The 24,585-nt window shown below is 48.9% G+C and overlaps 1 protein-coding gene and 1 pseudogene across 1 annotated transcript; both read right to left on the reverse strand.

Annotated features, from left to right (window-relative positions):
• Nucleotides 1-494: 494 nt before the first annotated feature.
• Nucleotides 495-6,915, reverse strand: neff2 (neuronal intermediate filament family member 2). Its single transcript, XM_078225102.1, has 3 exons — nucleotides 5,908-6,915; nucleotides 3,671-3,795; nucleotides 495-821 (listed from the first exon to the last, which is right to left on the reverse strand). The coding sequence occupies exons 1-3, from the start codon at nucleotides 6,913-6,915 to the stop codon at nucleotides 761-763; spliced, it is 1,194 nt and encodes a 397-aa protein (XP_078081228.1). The 3' UTR covers nucleotides 495-760.
• LOC144501861 (U2 spliceosomal RNA) lies at nucleotides 3,955-4,033 on the reverse strand (annotated as a pseudogene).
• Nucleotides 6,916-24,585: the final 17,670 nt, after the last annotated feature.

Consider the following 24,585-nt stretch of genomic DNA (forward strand, 5'->3'; position numbering starts at 1 on the left):
TTTTTTCCAGAGTTGGAAGAGTGGGTAAGAGTTAGTGAGGGAGGGGTGGGGGGACCATCACCTGAACCAACAGTAGCATCTAATTACATTTCAAACTCTCATCCAATTGGAACTTGCTGGTGTCCGCCATGTTTCTGTATGTATCTGTACATGTGTGCACACATATGTGTGGTCACATGTATTCACATATCTTGATACATGTATACATATTATACTTTTGTTTATGGTAAAGGCGCAGATAGTTTTAGACACATATATCGCTGTGTACACTTGTGTTTGAATAATGTACGCACATTAAACACCGCGATTCCTGTGTGTCAGGCCTGAATTTGTGTGAGGGTCGGACTATGTGAGGGTCAGATTCTGTGAGGGTCCGGCTGTGTGAGGGTCAGATTCTGTGAGGGACCGGCTGTGTGAGGGTCAGATTCTGTGAGGGACCGGCTGTGTGAGGGTCAGATTCTGTGAGGGTCTGGCTGTGTGAGGGTTGACTGTGTGAGGGTCCGGCTGTGTGAGGGTCAGATTCTGTGAGGGTGAGGCTGTGTGAGGGACCGGCTGTGTGAGGGTCCGGCTGTGTGAGGGTCAGGCTGTTGTTGATTGTAGCACTGTGGTCAGGTGACTGACTGGTCAATGTTTCACAGCAACTGTAACTGTGAGTGGTTACTATGACGATGGAGGTGATGCAGAGTGTTCAAGGCAATGGAATAATGGCTAATGATTACACTACGTTGCTAGCAATGGAATCTTCAGCAGAGCGATGCTTTTAACTGTAGGGTTGCATTGAGGAGAAGCTCAATCTGAACTCTTCACCCTCCAGGAGTTTCCTAAACGAGAGACACAAAGAAATATGATGGAAAGTTCAATCACAGACAATATCGATTCTGTCCTTTCTCTCTCTCACTCTCCCTCTTGTAATCTCTCTCCCATTTCTCATACTCACTCCCTTGCTCTTCACTCCATTTTCTTGCACTGTCTCTCTCTCTCTCTCTCCCTCGTCCACTCTCCCTCTCACTCTCTCCCTCTCACAATCTCTTTCTTAAATCTCTCACACTTTCTCTCCCTCCTTCACTTACAATCTCTTTCTCACTCTCTCTCTACTTCCTCTCCCTCACACCGCCTATCGAACTCGTACTTTTTCTCTCCTCCTGTCCCACTCCCATGTTCTCTCTCTCCCTCTCAATACTTTCTCTTGACATTTCTTTATCCTGCTCCCTCCCTTGCTCTCTTTTTTCTATCTTTCTTTCACACACCCTCAAAAAATGGGATTTGTTTTGAACCAAATCTTTTGTGTATAATCTTACAGTTAAAGAAGAAAATATCAAATTAACAGAAGAATTATCTACATAACCAAGGTTGTACAAGGTGCCAGATGGAGTGACATTCTCTTTAGAGTTGGACAGTCTCAAGGCTGCATAAATATTACCTTTTTTTTATTCATTTGTGGGACACGGGCGTCACTGGCTGGCCAGCATTTATTACCCATCCCAAGTTGCTCTTGACCTGAGTGGCTTGCTAGGCCATTTCAGAGAGGAGATGAGAGTCAATCACATTGCTATGGCTCTGGACTCATATGTATCATAGAATCCTACAGTGCAGAAGGAGGCCATTCAGCCCATCGAGTCTGCATCGACCACAATCCCACCCAGGCCCTATCCCCATAACCCCATGCATCTTCCCTGGCCAGTTCCCCTGACACTAAGGGTCAATTTAGCATGACCAATCCACCTAAACTGCATATCTTTGAACTGTGGGAGGAAACCGGGGCACTTGGAGGAAACCCATGCAGACACAGGGAGAATGTGCAGACTTCGCACAGACAGTGACCCGAGACCGGAATTGAACCCGGGTCCCAGGCGCTGTGAGGCAGCAGTGCTAACCACTGTGCCAACGTAGGCCAGACCGGGTAAGGACAGCAGGTTTCCTTCCCTAAAGGACATTAGTGAACCAGATGGGGTTTTTCCAACAATGGTTTCATGGTCATCAGTAGATTCTTAATTCCAGATTTTTTTTATTGAATTCAAATTCCACCATCTGCCGTGGTGGGATTCGAACCCGGGTCCCCAGAACATTAGCTGAGTTTCTGGATTAATAGTCCAGTGATGATACCACTTGGCCATCACCTCCCCCTCACTGGAATTGCAAAGTATTTACCTCACAGCAACAGGCCATTCGGCCCAACTGGTCTTTCCCAGTGTTTATGCTCCACATCAGCCTCCCCCTTTCTCCATCTCCTATTAATCCTCACTCGCTGTTTATTCTGAAATACCTCTCTGCTCCTCAGCTCAATCACTCCCTGTGGCAGCGAGTTCCACACTCTCCCCGCTCTCTGGGTAAGGACGTCTCTCCTGAATTCCCGATTGGATTTATTAGTGACCATCTAATTCTAGCAAACCCACCCCTATTTTTCTTTTCTTTAATGGGTGGTGGGAATCACTGGCTGGGCCCGCATTTATTGTCCATCCACAATTGCCCTTGAACTGAGAGCATTTCAGAGGGCTTTTAAGAGTCAACCACATTGCTGTGGGTCTGGAGTCACATGTAGGCCAGACCAGGTAAGGACGGCAGATTTCCTTCCCTAAAGGACATTAGTGAACCAGATGGGGTTTTTCCGACAATTGACAATGGTTTCATGGTCACCATTACTGAGACTAGCTTTATATTCCAGATATTATTGATTGAATTTACATTTCACCAGTGATGGGATTCGAACCCATGTCCCCAGAGGATTAGCACATCAGTATTCCTGGTCCAGTACATTACCACTACCCCACCATCGCCCTCAGTATCACCCCTCAGTCTTCCCTTTTCTGGAGAAAGGAGTTCTGGCTTATTCAATCTTTCCTGTTGGATATAACCTCTCAGCTTTGGGATCATTCGAGTCAATCATTTTTACCCTTTCTCCAACTTCTGTTTCCCTCTTGTAATTTGAGAGCAGAACTGTTCTGGTACTCCAAGTGTGACCCAACCAGTGCTCAATGATACAAGTTCAACATCACCTCTTCTCATATACATTCAAATCAATGTAGAAATAGAGATAGATAAACAGATAGAGACAGCTATAATTAGAGATTAATAGAAACAGATATAGAGATAGAGTGAGCGAGCAAGTGAAAGAAATAGATAGAAAGGGAGACAGTTAAATAGATAGACAAATAGACAGAGAAATACAGACCAGAATAGAAAGGGAGGGAAGAGAGTAAAACTGAGGCACTCAGAAAGACAGGGAAGCAAAGATGGACAGAGGAAAGACAGAGAGAGGGAAGGGCAGAGACAGAGAGACAGAAAGAAAGAGACAGACAGAGATAGAGACAGAGACAGAGTGAGACATAGAAAGAAAGACCGAGAGAGTGGTATGGTGGCACAGTGGTTAGCACAGGGCCAGGGACCCGGGTTCAATTCCAGCCTTGGGTCGCTGTCTGTGTGGAGTCTGCACGTTCTCCCCGTGTCTGCATGGGTTTCCTCCGGGTGCTCCAGCTTCCTCCCACGGTCCGAAAGACGTGTTGGTTAGGGTGCATTGGCCGTGCTAAATTCTCCCTCAGTGTACCCGAACAGGCGCCGGAGTGTGGCGACTAGGGGATTCTCACAGTAACTTCATTGCAGTGTTAATGTAAGCCTTACTTGTGACACTAATAAATAAACGTTAAGCTGTGGAGGGAAGAGGAGATTAGCCCACCTGTAAGCTGCAATCTCGATATCGAGGGCCATCTTGACATTTAAGAGATCCTGGTATTCCCTCAGGTAACGAGCCATCTCCTGCTTGGCATCATTGATGTCTTTCTCCAGCTCACTGATCCTTTCCTGCAGCGACACAGAGATATAGAGGCCTGAGATTTCAAACAGCAAGGGGAGCAAGCGAAAATATCCCAGGGAAATACAAAGAGTCAGTCACCCCGCGGAACCTCCCTGCTCAATCCCAGCTCCCAACAATCACCTTCCTGTCAGTTCAGCTCATAACTGGCCCTCAGATAGGGGACATATCAGATATTAAACTGATAGGAACAGATACTACATTTAATCTGAAGCCAAAAGGCCGAGAGTCACATTGTTTGTGCCGTCGAGCTCTCCCTCTCTCTCTGTGGGGAGGATGCCTATCGAAAACCCTAAATATCTATCGGTGGAATTATTTAAATTGTCCATGTATTCGAGCTGAATTTAACTGTCCTGCTGCCACTCCCCTTCTCTTGCTATCCCGCTGCCGAACCCCCTCCCCCACTCCACCCCCTCCCCCACCCCTCCCCCTCCCCACCCCTCCCCCTCCCCTCCCCCTCCCTCTGCACAACCATCCTTTGAAAATTTTGCTGCAATGCGTTAGCACCAGGGGAATAAATTCTCATTAATAATCCTCTCCCATCTCCTCGCCTTTCACCACCTCTGCGTCTCTCCTTTCTTGTTTCACACTCTTCCCTTCTGCCTCTCTCTTGTGTCTCAATCCCTCTCTGTCCTTAGTCTCTCTCACACATACTGTCTCTCTTTTTCTGTGCTAGTCTCTCTCTCTCTGTCCCTCCCTCTCTGCCTGTATCTCTCCTCTCTATCTCCCTCACTGTCTGTCTACATCTCTGTCTCTCTCTCTCTCTATCTTTCTCTGTCTCCTTTCCTCTCTGCCCCTCCCTCTCTCCCTGTCTCCGCTCACTCCATCTCCGCCTCGCTCTGTCTACATCTCTGTCCCTTTGTCTCTCTCTCTCTCTGTCTTTCAGTCTTTGTCTATGTTTCTCTGTCCTTCTCTCTCTCTCTCTCTCTCTTTCTCGTTCCCCCTCTCTCTTCCTTCTTCATCACTGCACCAAACAAAAAAACAAAGCTAGTCATGATGCGGAATAAGCAATGTTGAGAGGCTGCAGGTTAATGCGATTGTGATTAATTTAAGAATGAGTCTCTCCCAGAGGTTTATTCAGAGTCGTGCCAAACGGCAGTGAAAGTATTGAAAGCTGAAAATATTGGTTTTCCATCCCGCTCTCTCTCAGGCTGAGAAATCAAACTAAGGAAGGTCATTTAGAACATAGAACAGTGCAGCACAGAACAGGCCCTTCGACCCACGATGTTGTGCCGAGCTTTTGACAATAACCTTGTGATTTTGACCCTGCGGCTAAGACTGTGTCGCAGGCACAGATGGAACATCCCACGCACTGCCGCAGAATAACGCAGCACTGAAGCAGGCCATTCGGCACACCGTGCTAGCTCTTTGGTCAAGTGATCTTTTACCCGTAGCCCTGCAAATATTCCGTTACTCTGGGATTTCCTCCTCCCGTTTTGAGTGTAAATATTCGAGTTGTTTCCGTCAGGGAGTGTATTCAGGATTGTGGAGGCTGAGTGAATCAAATAAATTCTCCTCAGCTTGTGTCCTTTGTCGGTGACTTAAATCCTTCGACCCTCTGTCAGTGAGAACAATTACCCCTGATTTATTCCATCAAAACCCTTTGTGATTTGGAACACTGTTAAATCTCTGAACTTTCCCTTTCTAAGAACGATCCCAGTCTCTCCAAGTTAACTGAAGTCCCCCCCATCCCCGTTTTAATCCATCTCCCTCTCCAAGGCCCTTGACGTCCTTCCTAAAGGGCGGTTCCCGGAATGGGCAGCAGTAACCCCGAGGCCTGACTACCCTGGCATCGCTCCCCCCCGCCACTCACCTGGTACTTGACGTCCTTCCTAAAGGGCGGTTCCCGGAATGGGTGGCAGTACCCCGAGGCCTGACTACCCTGGCATCGCTCCCCCCCGCCACTCACCTGGTCCTTGACGTCCTTCCTAAAGGGCGGTTCCCGGAATGGGCGGCAGTACCCCTAAGGCTGCCTACCCCGGCATCGCTCCCCCCGCCACTCACCTGGTACTTGACGTCCTTCCTAAAGGGCGGTTCCCGGGATGGGCAGCAGTAACCCCGAGGCCTGACTACCCTGGCATCGCTCCCCCCCTGCCACTCACCTGGTACTTGCGGACCTCCTTGGACTGCCGGTCCTCCAGGTTCTCCAGCTGTTTCTGCAGGGAATCGATGACGCTCTTCAGGCCGTCGATCTCCGAGCCGCGGGATTGGAGGAGGCGGTGGTACTCGGCCGTTTCCTCGCGGATGGAGCGGACCGCCTGGTTGTTCTTGTTGGCCATCTCGCTGACGGTAGCGAACTTGGTGCGGTACCAGTCCTCGGCCGCCTGCATGTTCTTGTTGGCCAGCTTCTCGTACTGGCAGCGGATCTCCTTCAGAGCCACCGAGAGGTCGGGCTTGGCTACTTCGACCTCCACCGTCAGGTGGGCGGCCTGGATCTGAGCGGCCAACTCTGCGTTCTCCTCCCCGTACACCTTCTTCAGGAAGGAGATCTCGTCCACCAGGGAGCTAATGTTGCCCTCGATGTCGCTGTTGGCCAGCACGGCTTTGTCAGCCCCTTCCCTCACCTTCTGGAGGTTATCTTCGGCCTCCATGCGCAGGCGCACCTCCTCCTCGTACTTATCCTTCACCTGGGTGTACACCTCCCTCAGGTGGTCCCGATCGGCCTCCATCCTCATCTTCTCGTTGGTCTCCGAGTCGAGCAGGGCGCGCAGACCCCGGATCTCCTGCTCGTAGATCAGGTGGAGCCGGGATGGGTCCGACTGCTTCTGCCTCAGGGCTTCCAGTTCCACCAGCAGCACCTTGTTCTGCTGCTCCAGGTAATGCACCTTCTCGATGTAGGTGGCAAAGCGGTCATTCAGGTCCATCAGCTGCTCCCTCTCCTGGGCCCGCAGGGTCAGCAGCTCCGCATTGAGCGTGCTGACCTGGGTGAGGTCCAGCCTCTCGGCATAGTCAGGCAGGGAGGAGACGGAGCTGGTCCTCACAGACCGCTTGGGGGCTGAGGTTCGATGGAGCGAGTACATGGTGGAGGAGATGCTGGACTTGGTGGGGCGGACGCATCGGTAATCGTCCCATGGTTTCCGCAAGGGGTTGAAGGGGTCGTAAGCACTCATCTCGAAGGCTGTTCCGCTCCCTCACTCTCTCTCCACCGACAGTGACTGCAGTCCCAGCTGGGCTCCAGTTTATAAAGGGAACGCAGGTCCATCCCCTTTCATTGCAGAGGGTGGGGAGAATCCTTATTGATCCAACAGCAGACCAATCAGACAAAACACCGCATTCTGAGCGAGCACTTTCTTTAATCTTTCGGTTCCCTGGTTCCATCCCTGGGAGATAATCAGCAAAGGAGGGGGTTTAAAAAAAAAACTGCAACTCATGGGGGCGATTCTCCCAGCCCGCTGCGCTGCTCTACAGCGCAACAGGCCGGGAGACAGACGCGGAGGCCGTTTCGGGGGATTCCCGCTGGACGACACGGCCTTCGCGGGTCTCCGGCTCCAAGCTTTTTACAGTAATCGGCTCCGTGCCAAATTACCACATGGGAGGTGTGGTTCAGGACTGCCGGGGGGGGAGAGGGTGGGCTTTGGGAGATCGGGTCTGGCCAGGGTTCGGGGAGATCGGAGCTGGCCAGGGAGTGGGGACATCAGGACTTGCCTGCGGGAGTCCAGCGATCGGGGTTGGGGTTTCAGCAGCGAATGGCCGGGGGGGTGGGGGGTTGGGGGGGGGGGGGGGGGGTTTGCTGTGCTGGCCTGCGATGGGGTTGGCCATCGATCGGAAGGCCGGCAGTGCGGGGCCATTGTGCATGCACTGATCTCCACACTGACAGATTGGTGCGTGCGCAGTGGCTCGCTCAGCGCTATTCCCCGGCGGGAAGAGATCCCCGATTTTCAGCGTGAATCGCTCTGCAGTGCTCAGGGGGTGGGAGATTCAATCTGAAAATCCCGCTAAAAAAGCCAGCCGGATCCAATTCTCACATGAATTGTGGACTTGGCATTTTTTTGGGAGAATCCGAGTCCATATCTCACACTGATTCCTCCATCAGCTTTTCCGTAACAGACTTAAGAGCTGAATGGCTTCCTCCTGTTCCTGAGGGGCTGAATGGCCTCCTCCTATTCCTGTGTTACAGACTCATGAGGGGCTGAATGGCCTCCTCCTGTTCCTGTGTAACCAACTCCAGAGGGGCTGAATGGCCTCCTCCTGTTCCTGTGCAACCAACTCCAGAGGGGCTGAATGGCCTTCTCCTGTTCCTGTGTAACAGACTCATGAGGGGCTGAATGGCCTTCTCCTGTTCCTGTGTAACTGACTCGAGAGGGGCTGAATGGCCTCCTCCTGTTCCTGTGTAACAGATTGGAGAGGGACTGAATGGGTCTCCTTCTGTTCCATGTAACCGACATGAGAGGGGCTGAATGGCATTCTCCTTATTCTGTGTAACCGACTTGAGAGGGGCTGAATGGACTCCTCCTGTTCCTGTGTAACCATCTCGAGAGGGGCTGAATGGACTCCTCCTGTTCCGGTGTAACCAACTCAAGAGGGGCTGAATGGCCCTCCTGTTCGTGTAACAGACTCAAGAGGGGTGGAATGGCCTCCTCCTGTGCTGTTAACAGGCTCAAGGGGCTGAATGACCTCCTGTTCCTTTATGATAGACTCAAGGGGGGCTAAATGGCCTCCTCCTGTTCCATGTAACAGACTGGTGAGGGGTTGAACGATCTCCTTCTGTTCCTGTGTAGCAGACTCAAGAGGGGCTGAATGATCTCCTGTTCCTGTATAACAGGCTTGTGGAACAGGAGGAGGCCATTCAGCCTCTCTCTCGAGTCTGTTCCATCGTTCCACTGAATGGTGACTGATCTGTGGCAAAGATCCATTTACTCTGCACTATATCCCCCAGTGCGCTGATCTTTATTGGCCCTGGCAGTCAGGTGGAGTGGGGCTGGACTGTCAGGTGGAAGGGGTGAAGTGGCAGCAATGGTCTCCATAAGGGGAGGTGATGGCTCAGTGGTATTATCGCTAGACTATTAATCCAGAACCTCAGCTAATGTTCTGGGGACCTGGGTTCGAATCCCGCCACGGCAGATGGTGGAATTTGAATTCAATTTTTAAAATCTGGAATTAGGAAACTACTGATGACCATGAAACCATTGTCGATTGTCGGAAAAATCCATCTGGTTCACTAATGTCCTTTAGGGAAGGAAATCTGCCATCCTTACCTGGTCTGGCCTACATGTGACTCCAGAGTCACAGCAATGTGGTTGACTCTCAACTGCCCTCCAAGGGCAACTAGGGATGGGCAATGAATGCTGCCCAGCCAGTGACGTCCATGTCCCACGAATAAATAAATAAAAATTGTCATCTGAGGGACATTGGTGTGATCAAAATGGCTGCCACATTCACAGCGAGCGCAGTAATTCAGTCTGCATGAAGCATTCTGGGATGTTTAAGAGACATACAAGAAGCAAGTTAACTAACGTTCCATTTATTGCTGGGATGAGGGATGTTCCTATGAGGAAAGGTTGGGCAGATTGGACCTTTGCATTGAATCATAAAATCCTACAGTGCAGAAGGAGGCCATTCGGCCCATCGAGTCTGCACTGACCACAATCCCACCCAGGCCCCATTCCCATAACCCCATGCATTTACCCGAGCTAGTCCCCCTGACACGAAGGGGCAATTTAGCATGGCCAATCCACCTAACCCGCACATCTTTCGGACTGTGGGAGGAAACCGGAGCACCCGGAGGAAACCCCACGAGGAGAACGTGCAAACTCCACACAGACAGTGACCCGAGCCGGGAATCGAACACAGGTCCCTGGCACTGTGAGGCAGCAGTGCTAACCACTGTGCCATCGTGCTGCCCATTGGAGTTGAGAAGATTGAGGAAATTTTATTGAAACATACAAGATCCTGAGGGGACCTCACAGGATGTTGAAGGGATGTTTCCCCTTGTGGGAGAGACTCAAACCAGGGGACACAGTTTAAAAATACGAGTTCCCCCATTTAGGACAGAAATGAGGAGAATTCTTTTCTCAAGGGTTTGTGAGTTTTTGGAACTCTCTTCCCCAGAGACTGGTGGAGGCAGAGTCATTGAATATTTTTAAAGCTAAGATAGATAGATTCTTGATTGACAAGGGGGTGAAAGGTTATCGGGGGATAGACAGCAAATGTGAAGCTCCAGTCAGATCAGCCATGATCTTACCGAGACCTACTCCTGTACGCTGGTAACAATGATTCTGCAATTTTAGCAAACAAAATTCAGTCCTGTATCCTCCCATATTTAAAAATTCATTCATCAGATGTGGGCGTCGCTGACTGGACCAGTATTTATGCCCCATCTCGAATTGCCCTTGAACTGAGCAGCTTGCTAGGCTATCTTTAGAGGGCATTTAAGAATCGACCACATTACTGTGGCTCTGGAGTCACATGTAGGGCAGCAAGGTGGCACAGTGGTTAGCACTGCTGCCTCACAGCGCCAGGGACCCGGGTTTGATCCCCGGCTTGGGTCACTGTCTGTGCGGAGTCTGCACGTTCTCCCCGTGTCTGCGTGGGTTTTCTCCGGGTGCTCCGGTTTCCTCCCACAGTCCAAAAGACGTGCTGGTTAGGGTGCATTGGTCACGCTAAATTTTCCCTCAGTGTACCCGAACAGGCGCTGGAGTGTGGTGACTAGGGGATTTTCACAATAACTTTATTGCAGCGTTAATGTAAGCTTACTTGTGACCAATAAATAAACTTTAAACTTATGGCCGGACCAGATAAGGGCAGCAGATTTCCTTCCCTCGAGGAAATCAGAGGGTTTTTACAATTGACAATGGTTTCATGGTTCTCATTAGACACTTTATTTCCAGATTTTTTAAAAATCCAATTCAAGTTTCACGATTCACCGTGGTGGGTTTTGAACCTTGATCTCCAGAACATTCCCCCAGGGTCTCTGGATGAATAGTCCCGTGATAAGATCACTACGTCATCCCCTCCCCTGTTATGTCATGGATTATGGAGGATAAATAGCAATGTGGAGCTGAGGCCACAGTCAGAGCTGCCATGGTTTTATTGAATGGTGGAGCAGGCTCGAGGGGCTGAATGGCCTACACCTGCTCCTAATCTGTCTGAGTTTCTGATCTCAGAGGTTATCAGGGACTGCTTGTTCTGCCAGGATTTTCAAGTTTGCTGACGTCACCACCATAATGGGTCGGATCTCAAACAATGACGAGACAGAGTACAGGAATGAGATAGAGAATCTGGTGAACTGGTGCAGCAACAATAATCTCTCTCTCAATGTCAACAAAACAAAGAAGATTGTCATTGACTTCAGGAAGTGTAAAGGAGAACATGCCCCTGTCTACATCAGTGGGGACAAAGTAGAAAGGGTCGAGAGCTTCGAGTTTTTAGGTGTCCAGATCACCAACAACCTGTCCTGGTCCCCCCATGCCGACACTATGGTTAAGAAAAACCACCAACACCTCTACTTTCTCAGAAGACTAAGGAAATTTGGCATGCCCGCTACGACTCTCACCAACGTTTACAGATGCACCATAGAAAGCATTCTTTCTGGTTGTATCACAGCTTGGTATGGCTCCTGCTCTGCCCAAGACCTCAAGGAACTACAAAAGGTTGTGAATGTAGCCCAGTCCATCACACAAACCAGCCTCCCATCCATTGACTCTGTCTACACTTCCTGCTGCCTCAGCAAAACAGCCGGCATAATTAAGGGCCCCACGCACCCCGGACATTCTCTCTTCCACCTTCTTCCATCAGGAAAAAGGTACAAAAGTCTGCGGTCACGTACCAACTGACTCAAGAACAGCTTCTTCCCTGCTGCTGTCAGACTTTTGAATGGACTTACCTCGCATTAAGTTGATCTTTCTCTCCACTCTAGCTATGACTGTAACACTACATTCTGCACTCTCTCCTTTCCTTCTCTATGAATGGTATGCTTTGTCTGTATAGCGCGCAAGAAACAATACTTTTCACTGCATGTTAATACATGTGACAATAATAAATCAAATCAAATCAGGATTGCATCTTTGTCCCACTGGTGACTGGCCTGCACTCTGCAGATCTCGGTGGAGTCAGGGGGGACAATTAAGAGGAAGCTGGGTAATCACTGGAGGGAGGGAGGGAGGGAGGATATTCTGATGGGGTAAGGTGAAGAGGGTGGGGGCAGGGGGAGGGGGGTGACAGGAGGCTCATGTTGAGCAGGAACCGGCGCGGAGGAGCTGGCTGGCATGTTTGGGGTGGCACAGTGGTTAGCACTGCTGCCTCACCGCGCCATGGACCCGGGTTCGATTCCCGGCTTGGGTCACTGTCTGTGCGGAGTTTGCATGTTCTCCCCGTGTCTGCGTGGGTTTCCCCCGGGTGCTCTGGCTTCCTCCCACACTCCAAAAGATGTGTAGGTTAGGTACATTGACTTTTAGCATGAGGGAGATTAGCAGGGTAAATATGTGGGGTTACGGGGATAGGGCCTGGGTGGGATTGTGGTCGGTACAGACTTGATGGGCTGAAGGGCCTCCCCTCTGCACTGCAGGAATTCTATAATTCCATGTCTGTGTGCTGTAAATGCTCGGCGTTATTGTCTGGTGTCTCTGTCGGTCTCCCAGCAGAGCGGGAGGGAGCTGTGCAGCAAATTATCTGTATCCCACACTCCTCTCTGATGCTGCATCGGGCCCCACCTCACCTCCTCCCCCTTCCCCCTCTCAACACAAAAAAATGCTGATTCTCCCGCTTCACACTCACTCTGCCAATCTGGCCCTGTTTCACCCTCCGTGATATTAATAAACTGCTACAAAGCTAATGTCCAACACGCTGCGCTATTTATCCCTGTCCCTGGCAGTCTCTGCACCCCTCAGTATCCCAGCTCACCCTCTCTCTCTCCCTGTCACTGTCCATCCAGCAGAATGCCCACTTTCCCTTCACCGCTGGCAATCTCTCCATCTTCCTGTCCATCTCTTTCAGTTTTCATTTTGATTTATTCACTCAATCTTTTAATTGCCCTTGTCAATCTTTCTGTTCATCTTTCTCTCCATCCATCTTTCTTTGTCTCTGTCATTCCTCTCTCTCCATTCACATCCTATCCATTTCTTTATTTGTCTCCATCATTTCTCTCTCTCTCTAATTCATTCCCTTCTTTCCCTGTGAATATTACATTCAGCTGCACAGACTGGTGAGGGAGAGAGAGAGATCTGTGTGAATTCTGCACAGATCACAGTCAAAGGGGAGACACTTGCTCCCAATTTGACTTTAATAATTCATTGGAAGTCAGTGGGAATCCAGAGGATGTGTGGCCAGAGTCTGTGCTTGTCCTCCACACACTCACACTCCCTCCCTTTATAACTTAGAGTTCACCCTGGCCGTTAAACATTCATACACAGAGGGTCCACTGCAGAGGCTGGTTTGGGTCAGAATCTCACAGGCAGAAGGTTCCAGAATTCTGCCCTGTCAGGTAACGATCTTAGCAGCAATCGAAGGTTATGCTGATGAGGTTAGCTGAAGCAGGGGGGGAGGGGAGGGTTACAGGAAGATCTTGTGGAGCATTAACACCAGGACATGAAGCAAATGGGAGCCTCCTGCACTGCAAATTCAACATAATTAACTGCAATATCGAGGTACGATCAGAGCAAGAACCAGCAGAGGACATTCCCTCTCACACAACCATGGGACAATTGATGAAGAGAATGAACTGGAAGTGTTTAATGAGGACAGTGTAGAGGGAGCTTTACTCTGTATCTAACCCCGTGCTGTACCTGTCCTGGGAGTGTTTGATGGGGGACAGTGTAGAGGGAGCTTTACTCTGTATCTAACCCCGTGCTGTACCTGTCCTGGGAGTGTTTGATGGGGACAGTGTAGAGGGAGCTTTACTCTGTATCTAACCAGTGTAGAGGGAGCTTTACTCTGTTTCAAACCTGTTATCCTTGTCATTCTGGGTGGTTGAATTTGCAGGTTGGAAGGTGCTGTTGAAGGGAATTTGATAAGTTGCTGCAGTGCATCTTGTAAATGGTATACTCTGCTGCTACTGTGCATTGATCGTGCAGTGAGTTAATGTTTAAGGCGGTGGATCGGGTGCCAATAAAGTGAGTTGCTTTGTCCTGGATGGTGTCAAGTTGCTTGAGTGTTGTTGGAGCTGCACCCATCCAGGCAAGTGGGGAGTATTCCATCACACTCCTGACTTGTGCCTTGTAGATGGTGGACAGGCTTTGGGGAGTCAGGAGGTGAGTTATTCAGTGCAGAATGGTTGGAGGGCATAGAAACATAGAAACTCGAAGCAGGAGGAGGCCATTCGGCCCTTCGAGCCTGCTGCGCCGTTCATTTTGATCATGGCTGAATTCAATATCTTGATCCCCCCTTCCCCCCCCTATCCCTTGATCCCTTTGGCCCCAAGAGCTATATCTAATTTCTTCTTGAAATTACACAATGTTTTGGCCTCAACTACTTTCTGTGGGAGTGAATTCCACACATTCACCACCCTCTGGGTGAAGAAATTTCTCCTCACCTCAGTTCTAAAAGGTTTACCCCTTATCCCCAAACTATGATCCTGAGTTCTGGATTCCCCCACCATTGGGAACATTCTTTCTGAATCTACCCTGTCTAACCCTGTTAGAATTTTATAAGTTCCTATGAGATCCCCTCTCACTCTTCTAAACTCCAGTGAATGTAATCCTAACTGACTTAATCTCTCCTCATTTGACAGACCTGCCATCCCAAGAATCACCCTGGTAAACCTTCGCTGCACTCCCTCTAAAGCAAGGACACCAAAACTGCACACAATACTCCAGGTGTGGCCTCACCAACGCTCTGTACAATTGCAGCAAAACATCCCTATCCCTATACTCTATTCCTCTCACTATGAAGGCCAACATGAAGGCTGCCGTCAGTGGTGGTGGAGGCAAACTCAATAGGGTCTTTTAAGAGACCCCTGGATGAGTACATGGGACTCAATAGGATGGAGGGTTATAGGTAGGCCTAAAAGGTAGGGATATGTTCGGCACAACCTGTGGGGCCGAAGGGCCTGTTTTGTGCTGTAGTTTTCTATGTTTTAACATACCATTTGCCTTCTTTACTGCCTGCTGTACCGGCGCACTTACTTTCAGTGACTGATGCCCAAGGACACCAAAGACTCATTGAATATCTGCCTCTCTCAATTTACACCCATTCAAATAATAATCTGCCTTTCTATTATTGCTACCGATGTGGATAACCTCACATTTATCCACATTATGCTGCATCTGCCATGCAGATACCCACACACTCAGCCTGTCCAAATCACACTGAAGCATCTCTGCATCCTCCTCACAGCTCACCCTCCCACCCAACTTTGTATCATCTGCAAATTTGGAGATAATACATTCAGTTCCCTCTTCCAGATCATTAATATATAATGTGAGCAGTTGGTGTCCAACACAGATCCCTGCGGAACCCCACTAATCACTGACTGCCAATCAGAAAAAGACCCATTAATAGAACATAGAACATAGAACAGTACAGCACAGAACAGGCCCTTCGGCCCACGATGTTGTGCCGACCTTCATCTGAAACCAAGATCAAGCTATCCCACTCCCTACCATCCTGGTGTGCTCCATGTGCCTATCCAATAACCGCTTAAATGTTCCTAAAGTGTCTGACTCCACTATCACTGCAGGCAGTCCATTCCACACCCCAACCACTCTCTGCGTGAAGAACCTACCTCTGATATCCTTCCTATATCTCCCACCATGAACCCTATAGTTATGCCCCCTCGTAATAGCTCCATCCACCCGAGGAAATAGTCTTTGAACGTTCACTTGATCTATCCCCTTCATCATTTTATAAACCTCTATTAAGTCTCCCCTCAATCTCCTCCGCTCCAGAGAGAACAGCCCCAGCTCCCTCAACCTTTCCTCATAAGACCGACACTCCAAACCAGGCAGCATCCTGGTAAATCTCCTCTGCACTCTTTCCAGCGCTTCCACATCCTTCTTATAGTGAGGTGACCAGAACTGCACGCAATATTCCAAATGCGGTCTCACCAAGGTCCTGTACAGTTGCAGCATAACCCCACGGCTCTTAAACTCCAACCCCCTGTTAATAAAAGCTAACACACTATATGCCTTCTTCACAGCTCTATCCACTTGAGTGGCAACCTTTAGAGATCTGTGGATATGGACCCCAAGATCTCTCTGTTCCTCCACAGTCTTCAGAACCCTACCTTTGACCCTGTAATCCACATTTAAATTAGTCCTACCAAAATGAATCACCTCACATTTATCAGGGTTAAACTCCATTTGCCATTTTTCAGCCCAGCTTTGCATCCTATCTATGTCTCTTTGCAGCCTACAACAGCCCTCCACCTCATCCACTACTCCACCAATCTTGGTGTCATCAGCAAATTTACTGATCCACCCTTCAGCCCCCTCCTCTAAGTCATTAATAAAAATCACAAAGAGCAGAGGACCAAGCACCGATCCCTGCGGCACTCCGCTAGCAACCTGCCTCCAGTCCGAAAATTTTCCATCCACCACCACCCTCTGTCTTCGATCAGACAGCCAGTTACCTATCCAATCGGCCAACTTTCCCTCTATCCCACACCTCCTTACTTTCATCATAAGCCGACCATGGGGGACCTTATCAAACGCCTTACTAAAATCCATGTATATGACATCAACCGCCCTACCTTCATCAACACACCTAGTTACCTCCTCAAAAAATTCTATCAAATTTGTGAGGCACGATTTGCCCTTCACAAATCCGTGCTGACTATCCCGGATTAATCCGCATCTTTCTAAATGGTCGTAAATCCCATCCCTAAGGACCTTTTCCATCAATTTACCAACCACCAAAGTCAGACTAACCGGTCTATAATTACCAGGGTCATTTCTATTCCCTTTCTTAAACAGAGGAACAACATTTGCCACTCTCCAGTCCTCTGGCACCATCCCCGTGGACAGCGAGGACCCAAAGATCAAAGCCAAAGGCTCTGCAATCTCATCCCTCGCCTCCCAAAGAATCCTAGGATACATTTCATCAGGCCCAGGGGACTTATCGACCTTCAGTTTATTCAAAACTGCCAATACATCCTCCCTCCGAACATCTATTTCCTCCAGCCTATTAGCCTGTAACACCTTCTCTTCCTGAAAAACATGGCCCCTCTCCTTGGTGAACACTGAAGAAAAGTATTCATTCATCACCTCGCCTATCTCTACTGATTCCATACACAAGTTCCCACCACTGTCCTTGACCGGCCCTAACCTCACCCTGGTCATTCTTTTATTCCTCACATAAGAGTAAAAAGCCTTGGGGTTTTCCTTGATCCGACCCGCCAAGGACTTCTCATGTCCCCTCCTAGCTCTCCTCAGCCCCTTTTTCAGCTCGTTCCTTGCTAACTTGTAACCCTCAGTCGAGCCATCTGAACCTTGTTTCCTCATCCCTACATAAGCTTCCCTCTTCCTTTTCACAAGACATTCCACCTCTTTTGTGAACCACGGTTCCCTCACTCGGCCATTTCCTCCCTGCCTGACAGGGACATACCTATCAAGGACACCCAGTATTTGTTCCTTGAAAAAGTTCCACTTTTCATCAGTGCCTTTCCCTGACAGTTTCTGTTCCCATCTTATGCCCCCTAATTCTTGCCTAATCGCATCATAATTACCTCTCCCCCAATTGTAAGCCTTGCCCTGCCGTCCGGCCCTATCCCTCTCCATTGCAATAACAAAAGACACCGAATTGTGGTCACTATCTCCAAAGTTCTCTCCCACAACCAAATCTAACACTTGGCCCGGTTCATTTCCCAGTACCAAATCCAATGTGGCCTCACCCCTTGTCGGCCTATCCACATATTGTGTCAGGAAACCCTCCTGCACACACTGCACAAAAAGTGCCCCATCCAAACTATTTGACCTACAAAGGTTCCAATCAATATTTGGAAAGTTAAAGTCCCCCATGACAACTACCCTGTGACCCCCACACGTATCCATAATCTGCTTTGCAATTTCTTCCTCCACATCTCTATTACTATTTGGGGGCCTATAGTAAACTCCTAGCAACGTGACCGCTCCTTTCCTGTTTCTAACTGCAGCCCATATTACCTCAGTGTGCATATCCCCCTCAAAGTGCTTTTCCACAGCCGTTAAACTATCCTTGATTAACAATGCTACTCCTCCACCTCTTTTACCAGCTTCCCTACACTTACTGAAACATCTATACCCCGGAACGTCCAACAACCATTCCTGTCCTTGTTCTACCCACGTCTCCGTAATGGCCACAACATCGTAGTCCCAAGTAGCAATCCACGCCCCAAGTTCATCCACCTTGTTCCGGATGCTCCTTGCATTGAAGTAGACACACTTCAACCCATCTTCCTGTCTACCGGTACCCACCCTTGACCTTGATACCTTCCCCAATACCTCACCACCCTCAACACTGACTTCTGGACTACAACTCCTTTTCCCACTCCCCTGACAAATTAGTTTAAATCCCCCTGAAGAGCCGTAGCAAATTTCCCTCCCAGGATATTGGTGCCCCTCTGGTTCAGGTGCACCCCGTCCTGTTTGTAGAGGTCCCACCTTCCCCAGAACGTGTTCCAATTATCCACGTATCTGAAACCCTCCCTCCTGCACCATCCCTGCAACCACATGTTTAAGTGCACTCTCTCCCTGTTCCTCAACTCGCTATCACGTGGCACCGGTAGCGTACCAGAGATGACCACATGTTTTGTCTTTGCTCTCAGCTTCCAGCCGAGCTCCCGAAATTCCTGTTTTAAATCCCCGTCCCTTCTCTTACCTATGTCGTTGGTACCAATGCGTACCACGACTTGTGACTGTTTCCCCTCCCCCTTAAGAATCCGGAAAACACGGTCCGAGACGTCACGGACCCTGGCATCCGGTAGGCAACAAACCATCCTCGAGTCTCTTTTGCTGCCACAGAACCTCCTATCTATCCCTCTAACTAACGAGTCCCCAATAACTATTGCCCTCCAGCTCTCCTCCTTACCCTCCTGAGCCACAGGGACGGACTCAGTGCCGGAGATCCTCTCACTGCGGCTCACCACTGGTATGTCGTCCCCCTCAACCGTATCCAAAGCGGAATACTTATTGCTAAGGGGAACGACCACAGGGGATCCCTGCACCGACTGCTTCTTCCCAGCCCCTCTCACCGTCACCCATCTATTTTCATTCCGCGGAGTAACTGTATCCCTGAAGCTTCTGTCTATGGCCATCTCTGCATCCCTAATGATCCTAAGTTCCTCCAACTCCAGCTCCAGTTCCCTTACACGGTTTTGGAGGAGCTGCAGATGGATGCACTTCTCACAGGTGTAATCAGCAGGGACACTGACGTCGTCCCTCACCTCGAACATAGTGCAAGAGGAACATAGCACTGCCTGCGCACCCATCCCCTCTAGATACCTTGCCAGTACCAGGTAGAAACAGCAAAAAATGAATTAACTCACCCCTGCTCGCCCAAGCCCTGTGAGCCAAAGCCCTACAGCTTTCACTCTGTCTCCTGCTCACTCAAGCCCTGTGAGCCAAAGCCCTACAGCTTTCACTCTGCCTCCTGCTCGCCCAAGCCCTGTGAGCCAAAGCCCTACAGCTTTCACTCTGCCTCCTGCTCGCCCAAGCCCTGTGAGCCAAAGCCCTACAGCTTTCACTCTGCCTCCTGCTCGCCCAAGCCCTGTGAGCCAAAGCCCTACAGCTTTCACTCTGCCTCCTGCTCACTCTGCTGCCCGCTAACGACGCTGCCCGCTCAAAAGTGCGGCCTACTTTTAAACCCTCCAAAAACCTTCCCAGACTCCTGCTGGGCCCACTTCCTGTTTTAAAAAAAACCTCCGATTTTTTACACAAATTTAACTTAAAATAAATAAATAAATGTAGTGAACAAACCAACTGCCTTCTCCTCAGCCTGGTCCTGTGGAACAACTCCAATTAATGCCAACTCTTTGCTTCCTATCTGCTCACCAGCTTTCTATCCATCTCAAGACATTACCGGTCATGAAGTCATAGAGGTTTACAGCATGGAAACAGGCCACTCGGCCCAACTTGTCCATGCCGCCCCTTTTTTTAACTCCTAAGCTAGTCCCATTTCTCTGCATTTGGCCCAAATCCCTCTGTACCATCGTACCCATGTAATTGTCTAAATGCTTTTTAAATGACAAAATTGTACCCGCCTCTACTACTACCTCTGGCAGTTGGTTCCAGACACTCACCACCCTCTGTGTGAAAAAATTGCCTCTCTGGACTCTTTTGTATCTCTCACCTCTCACCTTAAACCTATGTCCTCCCCTACCTTTGGGAAAAGATATTGACTGGCTAGCTGCTCTATGCCCCTCATTATTTTATAGACCTCTATAAGATCACCCCTCAGCCTCCTATGCTGCAGAGTAAAAAGCCCCAGTCTATCCAGCCCCTCCTTACAACTCAAACCATCAAGTCCCGGTAGCAAACTAGTAAATCTTTTCTGCAGTCTTTCTAGTTTAATAATATCCTTTCTAGAATAGGGTGTCCAGAACTGTACACAGTATTCCAAGTGTGGCCTTACCAATGTCTTGTACAACTTCAACAAGACGTCCCAACTCCTGTATACAATGTTCTGACCAATGAAACCATGCATGCCGAATGCCTTCTTCACCACTCTGTTCACCTGTGACTCCATTTTCAAGGAGATATGAACCTGTACCCTGAGATCTCTTCATTCTATAACTCTCCCCAACACCCTACAATTAACTGAGTAAGTCCTGCCCTGGTTCAATCTACCAAAATGCATCACCTCGCATTTATTTAAACTCCATCTGCCATTCGTCAGCCCACTGGTCCAATTGATCAAGATCCTGTCACAATTCTAGATAACCTTCTTCACTGTCTATTATGCCACCAATCTTAGTGTCATCTGCAAACTTATGAACCATGCCCACTAAATTCTCATCCAAATCATTAATATAAATGACAAATAACAGTGGACCCAGCACCGATCCCTAAAGCATACCATTGGTCACAGGCCTCCGTTTGAAAGACATCCCTCTACAACCACACTCTGTCTTCTATCATCAAGCCAGTTCTGTATCCATTTAGTTACCTCACCCTGCATGCTGTGAGATTTGTCCTAATGCAACAACCTACCATGTGGTACCTTGTCAAAGGCCTTGCTTGCCATTTTGACAACATCAACTGCATTGTCCTCATCTGCCCTCTTGATTGCCCCTTCAAAAATTTGTGAGACATGATTTTCCACTCACAAAGCCATGCTGACTGTCCCTACTAGTCCTCGCGTCTCTGAATGCCTGTAGATCCTGTCTCTCAAAATATCTTCCAACAACTTAGCCACTATAGATGTGAGGCTCACCAGCCTGTAGTTCCCAGGCTTTTTCCTGCAGCCCTTTTTAAACAAAGGCACAACATTTGCCACCCTCCAATCTTCAGGCACCTCACCTGTGACAATCGATGATTCAAATATCTCTGTTAGGGGACCCGCAATTTCCTCCCTAGCCTCCCACAACGTCCTGGGATACACTTGATCAGGTCCCGGAGATTTATCTACTTTGATGCGCTTTAAGACTTCCAGTGCCTCTTTCTCTGTAATATTTACACTCCTCAAGACATCACTATTTATTTCCCCAAGTTCCCTAACATCATGCTTTTCTCAAAAGTGAATACTGATCGCCAATGTTGTTCCTTTGTTTAAGAAGGGTCGCAAGAATAATCCAGGTAATTACAGGCCGGTGAGCCTTACATCAGTGGTAGGGAAATTATTGGAGAGGATTCTTCGAGACAGGATTTATTCCCACTTGGAAATAAGTGGACGTATTAGTTTAAGAATTGGCAAGTCATGTTGGCGCTTTATAGAACCTTAGTGAGGCCGCACTTGGAATATAGTGTTCAATATACTGAATGAGAAATTCCTCCTGAATGCACTCAACAAATTTCTCTCCATCCAACACTCTAATACTATGGCTGTCCCAGTCAATGTTGGGAAAGTTAAAATCTCCGACTATTACCACCCTATTTTTCTTGGAGCTATCTGTAATCTCCTTACATATTTGCTCCTCAATTTCCCGCTGACTATTTGGGGGCCTATAGTACAATCCTATCAAAGTGATTTCCCCCTTCTTATTTCTCAGTTCTACCCATATAGACTCAGTGGCCGAACCCTCGGATATATCCCCTCTCAGTACGGCCGTGATGTTTTCCCTAATCAAAAATGCAACTCCCCCTCCTCTCTTACCTCCTGTTCTATCTTTCCTATAGCATCTGTACCCTGGAACATTGAGCTGCCAGTCCTGTCCCTCCCTTAGCCATGTTTCAGTAATTGCTATAATATCCCAGTCCCACGTACCCATCCATGCCCTGAGTTCATCTGCCTTGCCCGTCAGGCCTCTTGCATTGAAATAAATGCAGTTTAATCTGGACTTCCCTTGTTCTCTGTCTTGCTTCTGTCTGATCTGTCTGGTACCAGGATTACTGACACTTCCTTTACTAATTAATGTGCTCTCTTTAACTTCCGTGCTGTCCTCAAACTTCTCTTCTGTCTCCCTACTGCTTTGGATCCCACACCCCTACCAAACTAGTTTAAACCCTCCCAAGTGGCTCTGGCAAATCTCCCCGCCAGGATGTTAGTCCCCCTCCAGTTCAGGTGTAACCCATCCCTCTTGAACAGATCAGCCCTTCCCCAGAAAAGATCCCAATGATCCAAAAATCTAAATCCCTGCCCCCTGCACCAGCTCTCAAGCCAGACATTCATCTGCCTAATCCTCCTATTCCCACTCTCAATAGCACGTGACACCGGTAGTGGTCCTGAAATTACTACCTTCGAGGTCCTGCACGTTAGCCTTCTGCCTAACTCTCTATATTCACACTTCAGGACCTCATCCCTTTTCCTACCTGTGTCGTTGGTACCAATATGTACAACGCCCTCTGGCTGCTCACCTTCCCCCTTAAGAATTTCCTGCAATTGCTCAGAGACGTCCTTGACCCTGGCAGCAGGGAGGCAACACACCATCCTAGAGTCTTGATCGCGGCCACAGAAATGCCTGTCTGTGCCTCTAACCAGCGAGTCCCCTATTACTACTGCTCGCTTGCTCTTTGCCCGACCCTGCTCTACAGCAGAACCAGCTGTGGTGCCAGAGGCCTGGCTGCTGCTGGTATCTCCCCCTGACAGGCTGTCCCCCTCAGCAGTATCCAAAACGGCATACCTGTTTGAAAGGGGAATAGGCACAGGAGACTCCTGCACCACCTGCCTGCCTCTCCTGGCGGTCTCCCATCTACCTGTCTGAACCTGTGGTGTGACATCTTCCCTGTAACTAGTGTCTATCACACTCTCTGCCTCCTGTATGCTCCGCAGTGCATCCACCTGCCGCTCCAACCGAACAATGCGGTCTGTGAGGAGCTGCACCTGCACACACTTCCTGCAGACAAAGTTGTCAGGGAGACTAGACAGCTCCCTAATTGCCCACATCTGGCACCCCCAATCCCATGTGCTTTAACTTTACATTTGTAGTCTGTTATGTGAGACCTTGTCCAAAGCCTTTTGAAACTTCAGTAAGGCCTTTGACAAGGTCCCTCATGACTGGTGCAGAAGGTGAATGGGATCAGAGGTGAGCTGGCAAGATGGATACAGAACTGGCTCGGTCATAGAAGACAGAGGGTAGCAGTGGAAGGGTGTGTTTCTGAATGGAGGGCTGTGACAAGTGGCATTCCTTAGGGATCAGTGCTGGGACCTTTGCTGTTTGTAATATATATAAATGATTTGGAGGAAAATGTAACTGGTTTGATTAATAAGTTTGCGGACGACACAAAGGTTGGTGGATTTGCTGATTGCGATGAGGACCATCAGAGGATACAGCAGGATATAGATCGGTTGGAGACTTGGGCGGAGAGATGGCAGATGGAGTTTAATCCGGACAAATGTGAGGTATTGCATTTTAGAAGGTCTAATTACAGATAGGAAATATACAGTAAATGGCAGAACCCTTAAGAGTATTGATAGGCAAAGGGATCTGGGTGTACAGGTACACAGGTCACTGAAAGTGGCAATGCAGGTGGAGAAGGTAGTCAAGAAGGCATACAGCATGCTTGCCTTCATCGGCCGGGGCATTGAGTTTAAAAATTGGCAAGTCATGTTGCAGCTTTATAGAACCTTAGTTAGGCCGCACTTGGAACATAGTGTTCAATTCTGGTCGCCACACTACCAGAAGGATGTGGAGGCTTTGGAGAGGGTACAGAAAAGATTTATCAGGATGTTGCCTGGTATGGAGGGCATTAGCTATGAGGAGAGGTTGGAGAAACTTGGTTTGTTCTCACTGGAACGACGGAGGTTGAGGCTGACCTGATAGAAGTCTACAAGATTATGAGAGGCATGGACAGAGTGGATAGTCAGAAGCTTTTTCTCAGGATTAAAAAGTCAATTACTAGGGGGCATAGGTTTAAGGTGCGAGGGGCAAGGTTTAAAGGAGAGGTACGAGGCAAGTTTTTTACACAGAAGGTGGTGGGTGCCTGGAACTCGCTACCGGGGGAGGTAGTGGAAGCAGATACGATAGTGACTTTTAAGGGACGTTTTGACAAATACATGAATAGGATGGGAATAAAGGGATATAGTCCCTGGAAGGGTAGGGGGTTTTAGTTCAGTCGGGCAGCATGGTCAGTGCAAGCTTGGAGGGTCGAAGGGCCTGTTCCTGTGCTGTAATTTTCTTTGTTCTTTGAAAGTCTAAATAAACCACATCCACCGGTTCTCCTCGGTCAACTCTACTAGTTACATCCTCAAAAAATTCCAATAGATTCGTCAAGCATGATTTCCCTTTTGTAAACCAATGCTGACTTTGTCTAATTATACCATTGCCTTCCAAATAA

This window comes from Mustelus asterias, chromosome 1, assembly GCF_964213995.1.
Source record: "Mustelus asterias chromosome 1, sMusAst1.hap1.1, whole genome shotgun sequence".
NCBI classification, from domain to species: Eukaryota; Metazoa; Chordata; class Chondrichthyes; order Carcharhiniformes; family Triakidae; genus Mustelus; species Mustelus asterias.

Bases quoted from the DNA above. Each gene is read 5' to 3' on its own strand.
- neff2 (XM_078225102.1), bottom strand. From the start codon at position 6,915: ATGAGTGCTTACGACCCCTTCAACCCCTTGCGGAAACCATGGGACGAT. The intron at 3,796-5,907 runs GTGAGTGGCAGG...GTGTCGCTGCAG, and splicing joins AGGAGGTCCGCAAGTACCAG to GAAAGGATCAGTGAGCTGGA. The intron at 822-3,670 runs GTGGGCTAATCT...TCTCTCGTTTAG, and splicing joins ATCGAGATTGCAGCTTACAG to GAAACTCCTGGAGGGTGAAG.